We start from the raw sequence: 6000 nt of genomic DNA, 5'->3' as shown, positions 1-6000 counted from the left end.
ATACTCACCCTTTTGTTATCCTGGTGACTATATATATAGAATTGCGACTCCCTATTCGTTTGTGCTTTTGTTCATTAACCCTTCTTAGCGTTGGAATCTGTTTAGATGAATGAAGTTGTATATTTATATTCATATACATACTTACGTGGTATACACTGGGACTTCGGATTGAGGAGATACTTCACTGGCGCTCCTTCATCAGTTATGCCATGAACTCAGCACCTTTGGCCTTCTCGGTGGAAGCACATGGGGTTGAAGGGACCTAGTACCCTAGTACATAGTATCACCGTTATTTGAATCTCCATTCCATATTGGGTCTTATTTGAGGTACATAAAATCTAGTCATATATCTATCATTGATTGGCACAACTGGAATCTATTCGACACGCTGAATTAAGATTGAACTATTTCTGCATCATTGTCGCGTGGTAGCAAATCTTCTGACAATTTTGACGGAGCTGCTAAATTATATTAGCACACTGACCTTCCGCCTGATTTCCGAATAGGTAAGCCATCTTGAAGCTTTTCCATTTTAGTAATTTCGGGTCGGTAGTTTCAAAGACTGCAGCAAGGTCAAGTGGGTGGGCAAAAGATAAGCAGCCCATTTGGGATTACCAGAGAGCTAGACGGCATTCCAAACGGCAGTCCGCTGGTAAAGTATAAGACAAAGTGGCAAGTCAAGTTGCTGACCCGGCGGCGGCGGCGGTGCTGTTGATGTTGAAGTTAGTTCATCTGGCACAGACTTCATATTTGTAGTCGAGTTGGCCGTTAAACACGCCGAGATAACGAGAAATCGAGCAAGCACTGGGGGCGAAGAGCCCTCCACTCCATCCCCTCCACACCTAAATGGAGGTTAGTTATGAATGGAATTCATATTATAATCGCATGTCCTCCGCCCCAAATACGTACGAGACAACAGCTTGTATACAGTAAACATGCAAAGAGGGTTTTCTTTACTAGAAATACATCCCAATATACGCGATTATCATAAATGCTGAATAGCACAAACACCTTCGAATACCAGAGCAGTCAGGTTGGCATGTTCACGAGTGCCCTCAACTAGCAAGCACAATCATCGTTTCTAGTAGGATATCCAGGACAGTTACATCAAACGGTGGTGCATGTGAGATTGACCGAAATGAATGGATCTCGGCAAAAAATTGCAAGCCTGCTGGTAATTTCTGTGTCTTTCCCAAGGTAACCGTGTAGATTTAGGAGGCAATATTCCCCGCAGGAGCATTGAGAACGTATCGAGTGGGATAGCCTACACTCGTCATGGGTATCTTTATCCTCTGAAAAGTCAAAATTACTTGCACCGTATTTCATCGGGTATAGACAAGAAACTTTCCAGGTTTATAGCTGAAAAATCTGATTCCACGGCATTTGCCATTTCCGCCCAGGAGCTCATGCTGCCAGGTAATAATAGAACAGAAATCTGGGCGGCGTGTGAATGGTTCTTGATTTTAAGCTTTCACTGATATCCTGGCTTGGAATTACCGGATCACTCTGAGCAGAAGTACGGAGCCACGACCAACAAGATAGACTATCATTGCAGGTAACCGTTCGTTGCTAGCAAGAAGGAAATGAGGCTAGAGCTCGTTGTGGGAGCAGAGAATCGAGGAAGGTTTCCCCGTGCCTCTTCAACACATCAGTACATCCCAAGTTAGATGTCCGATTGGATTGTTATTGTGATGGAGGACTTGCTTGCGCACGTATCGTCTCGCACAGATTGGACATTTAAGACTGGGTCGCCAAAGATGTGCCAATAATGGTTCAAATCATGAACGAGGTGCGGAGTCCGGACGGTACATTGGCCCGCAAAATCCAGGCAGCCATGAAGATGTCTCTGGTAAAAGCTTCCGGAAGGCAAACAAACAACAAACAGCGCGCTTGCTTCATGCACGCGGCACGCCGCCGGATCAGCATCCGAAGCATCCTGTCGATTCTTGGGACGAGTTCCACTCCTTGTGCGGTGTTCCCGCGAAACGTTGTATTTGTTTCAGATCGCAATTATTAGGTTGACGAGAGTGGAGGTGCACTGCCACCAGATTGCTGGGCAGGGGAGTTGAACCCTTTCTGCTCGCTCCACCCTCTCAAAGGGTTGGCTGGTGTTCTCCCAGAGTCAGAATTATTTACGCTTAGGCGGGCTCATCCTCTTGGGGGCCTTTTTTTTTTTTTTGGTGAGGATCTTCATTTGTTGAAATCCCGCCAAGATCCCCCCGTTGTCTCCGCTCAATCTCTCTCCCCGCTATATGGAGGAATGCTGAAAGTTTCTGGCGGGAAGATTGTGCGTTTCTTATCAACTGTCAAGCAAACCGTCGGTCCGTCAGGATTGATCTTATTTTAATTAATCATCTGTTTGTAGTGCGCGGCGGCCGGATGTGGGGTCTACAGCAGCGCACTTCTGAGGACACCAAAAAGCCATTTTGTAAATCCATCTCACTATCAATTAAGTTCCAACATCAAGCAGTAGACAATATCACAATTTAGAAAAATATAGCTAGTTATTCTTTTATGTGTCTTTGAATTTGCGGTCAACCATATATGTTTAGTCCGGCCGGTAAGGCAAGCCGAGTTACAAAAGCGTGCATATAGCTAAAGAAGCCGACACTCCAGCTAATTGCCAACGGGAACGGACAAGCCGACACAGCCATGGCGAACAAGTCGCAGATAGCTCAGAAAAGCAGCTGATCTGAGCACCATGATTTCCCGAAAAAAATCATATGCTTCGGCGATGATTCCTCAACTGCAGAATCGAATATTGTGGTCCTATTGGCCACATGGCCGGGGTATAAAAACCACCAATAGGGGAATCGGAGATAACTAGGTCTTTTAAACCAGCCAGGGTCTTCCATGTTTGTTGCTAGGGAGCGAAAAGAAACAGCAGATCACTGTTGGCGGGGTACGGCGTGCTCGATTCGATGGGCGAGTCCCAGCGCAAGCTATGCACTGAGAGTGAGGAAGACAATGGCTATGGTGAGAATTCGCGTAGAGTAACTATAGTAGCTCCTTGAGAGATAGTTAAGTTCTCCGTGTACTGTACGAAGTAGTAGCTAGGTCCCGCTAAGGTTCCGAGACAACTCGTGATGGGCGGCTGGCGCGTCTTAGCTTTAGCGAGCGGCGCCAAGGAACCAGCCAGCTCCTAGCGCGTAAAATTCACGTGACGCAAATAGTTGACGATGTTACGTAAGCGCGACTACATGCGGCGAGAGTCGTTGAAAGGCGTCTCATCGCAGGTTGGGGCGGCTCTCCCAGTTGTTGCCTTGGGGAGAGAGCCGGTTGCGCTCTCGAATCAACTTCGTGGCTTTCCTATACACATGACAGCGCGGTAATTTTACCGATTCTGACGTATCTGTGTTGAACATCAACAACACATACTAGTTAGCTCGCTGATGCGCTCTTTCCCGCGCTCTCTTCCCTTCATTCTCAGAACGCGTTCTTCTTGCAGAACACGTTCGCTTTTACCTTCTCAATCCGACCGTCATATCACAGTTGAGCCGTCTGATACAGGCAGATCTGCACTTGCACCTTCACTGCGAGGCACCGCAGCGCGTCCTTCGGGGTCTAGTCTCGCGATGGACCAGAACATTGTTGACCTCATCTCGGACTCCGAGGAGAGCCCAGTTGCAGCGGAGAAGGCAGAACGTTCGGGTGTGTTCCATGATCCGGATCTACAGGAGGCCATTGAGCTGTCCCTGCGCTGCCAGTCCTCTATTTCGCCCCCTACTTTGCGACTGGAAGGGCGACCGGCAGGGGGGGCGAGACTGAACGCTATTGATATTGATAATAAATCGCCTTCTCCATCACCAAGAGCGGGTGTCAGTCAGGCTCCAGCTACGTCGCTGCTCGGCCTCGATCGCAGAAAACAAGAAGAGGAAAGGTTGGCGCGGCTGGCCAAGAAGCGGAAAGCAGAGGGCGACGTCTCAGACACTTCGTCTGAGCTGCATTCCAAAATCGCGCGGCTCAAGAGCGTCAGTTCTTCTGTGGCGCCGCCGAACAAGGACGATGCCGCCACTGCTCGCCCAGCGGCGTCGCATCCTACGCTACAATACCCCGACGGCGCGGTGAAGAAAACTTGGGTGCATGGGTGTGCGCGAGAGGATGACATTAAATTCGAGGAAGTGGTGCTCAAAGAGCATCTCCAGCTCGCGGTGCTCAGCTCGTTCCAATGGAACATGGACTGGCTCTTCACCAAGTTCGATGTACAGAAGACTCGGTTTTTATTGGTGATGGGGGGCAAAGATGAGAACATGGTACAGACTGCTGGAGTGTTTTTTTTTTTTTTTTGTTTTTTGCTTTTCTTGCTGTCGCGGCCAAGCTGATGGGATTGGGATAGAAGCAGGAGATGACGCAGGATTTTGAAGGGATCCCCAGCGTCCGGCTGTGCTTTGTTCCGATGGCGAGGCAGGTGATGTGCATGCATTCGAAGCTGATGCTGCTGTTCTACGCGGACTCGATGCGCATCGTGGTGCCGAGCGCGAATCTGGTGCCTTACGACTGGGGGGAAGATGCGGTGCTGGAGAATGTACGCGGACGCTGATGATGATGAAGATGGTGATGGTAACTAACTGCGGGGTGCAGATGGTGTTTCTGATCGACCTTCCGCGCAAGCAGCAAGCGGGCGCGAACAGCACACCGACGTTCTTCTTCACGGAGCTGGTGTACTTCCTCCGGGCGCAGACGATCCACGCGAACATTGTGGCGCGGTTGGACGAGTTTGATTTCAGCAAGACGGCGAACTACGCGTTCGTGCATACCATGTATGTATGCATGCATTGCGGGGTGGGCAGTGTGGTTCTACGTGGCTAACGAGGTGGTGTGCAGCGGCGGGTCGCATATGGGGCCCGAGTGGCAGCGCACGGGGTTGTGCGGGCTGGGGCGGGCGGTGCAGCAGCTGGGGCTGCAGACGACGGAGGCATTGCAGGTGGACTACGTGGTAAGTGCGAGGAGCGGGAGGGGGGGGGGTTGATGGGTAGTGGTACTGACGGGCAGACACACGCGTAGACGTCATCGGTGGGGTGTCTGACGGAGGCGTTCATGTGCAGCATGTACCTGGCGATGCAAGGTAGGCAGGCAGACATGAATGGCTGGTTCTACGGCGGGCTGACGTACGGACGACGGAGGACTAGGCGACAGCGGGCTGACGGGGCTGGCGCTGCGCACGGCGGCGTCGTTCCCCAGCCAGCGGTGGGGGGTGGAGGTGCAGGGCACGGAGGGGGCGGAGTGGGCGGAGCGGTTTGCGGTGTGCTTTCCGTCGCAGGCGACGGTGGCGGGGTCGCGGCGGGGGGCGGCGGGGGCGGGCACGATCTGCTTCCAGGCGCAGTGGTATGAGCGGGCGACGTTCCCGCGGCGGGTGATGCGCGACAGCTGCAGCCGGCGGGCGGGGGTGCTGATGCACAGCAAGGTGGTGTTTGTGCGGCGGGCGGGGGCGGGGGCGACGGCGGGGTGGGCGTACGTGGGCAGCGCGAACCTGTCGGAGAGCGCGTGGTGAGTGTAGTGCCCGTCTATGACTATGACTACTGACTCGCGATAGGGGCCGGCTGGTGGCGCGGCGTGGCGGTGGAGGGGTGGTGCTGAACTGCCGCAACTGGGAGAGCGGGGTGGTGGTGCGCGAGGCGGGCGCGGTGGTGCCGGTGCCGCTGGTGCTGCCGGGCGCGGTGTACGGCGAGGCAGGGCCGTGGGTGCGTCGTACTCCGTAGTGGCCTCACGTGCGCGCCAGGGCTGGGCGATGCTGGATCCGGGCGATCGGTCTGGACTATTAGACCTAGCTAGTTACTAGTACTAGTACTACTACTACTACTACTACTACTACTACTACTACTACTACTACTGTATTTCCTACTGCCACCGCCCACGCCCGACTGCACTACCGCCACGCCGCTGACTCAGCCGCGCCACCCCCGATCCTCTTTCTCTCGCTCGCTCGCTCGCTCGCCCGCCGCCCGCCCGCCCACTCTCTTCTCTCTCTCTCGCTTCTCTTCTTCTTCTTCTTCTCCTTCT

General features: G+C 53.0%; 1 protein-coding gene across 1 annotated transcript; it reads left to right on the top strand.

Annotated features, from left to right (window-relative positions):
- Window positions 1-3575: 3575 nt before the first annotated feature.
- On the top strand, window positions 3576-4809 carry LOZ57_000607 (uncharacterized protein; the record flags this gene model as incomplete). Its single annotated transcript, XM_049249706.1, has 3 exons — window positions 3576-4253; window positions 4337-4525; window positions 4582-4809. The coding sequence occupies 3 exons, from the start codon at window positions 3576-3578 to the stop codon at window positions 4807-4809; spliced, it is 1095 nt and encodes a 364-aa protein (XP_049111900.1).
- Window positions 4810-6000: the final 1191 nt, after the last annotated feature.

This window comes from Ophidiomyces ophidiicola (genome assembly GCF_022830035.1).
Source record: "Ophidiomyces ophidiicola strain CBS 122913 chromosome Unknown scaffold_1, whole genome shotgun sequence".
NCBI lineage: Eukaryota > Fungi > Ascomycota > Eurotiomycetes > Onygenales > Onygenaceae > Ophidiomyces > Ophidiomyces ophidiicola.
Note: the sequence above shows the minus strand (reverse complement) of the source record. Positions and strands in the feature narration are given on the sequence as shown.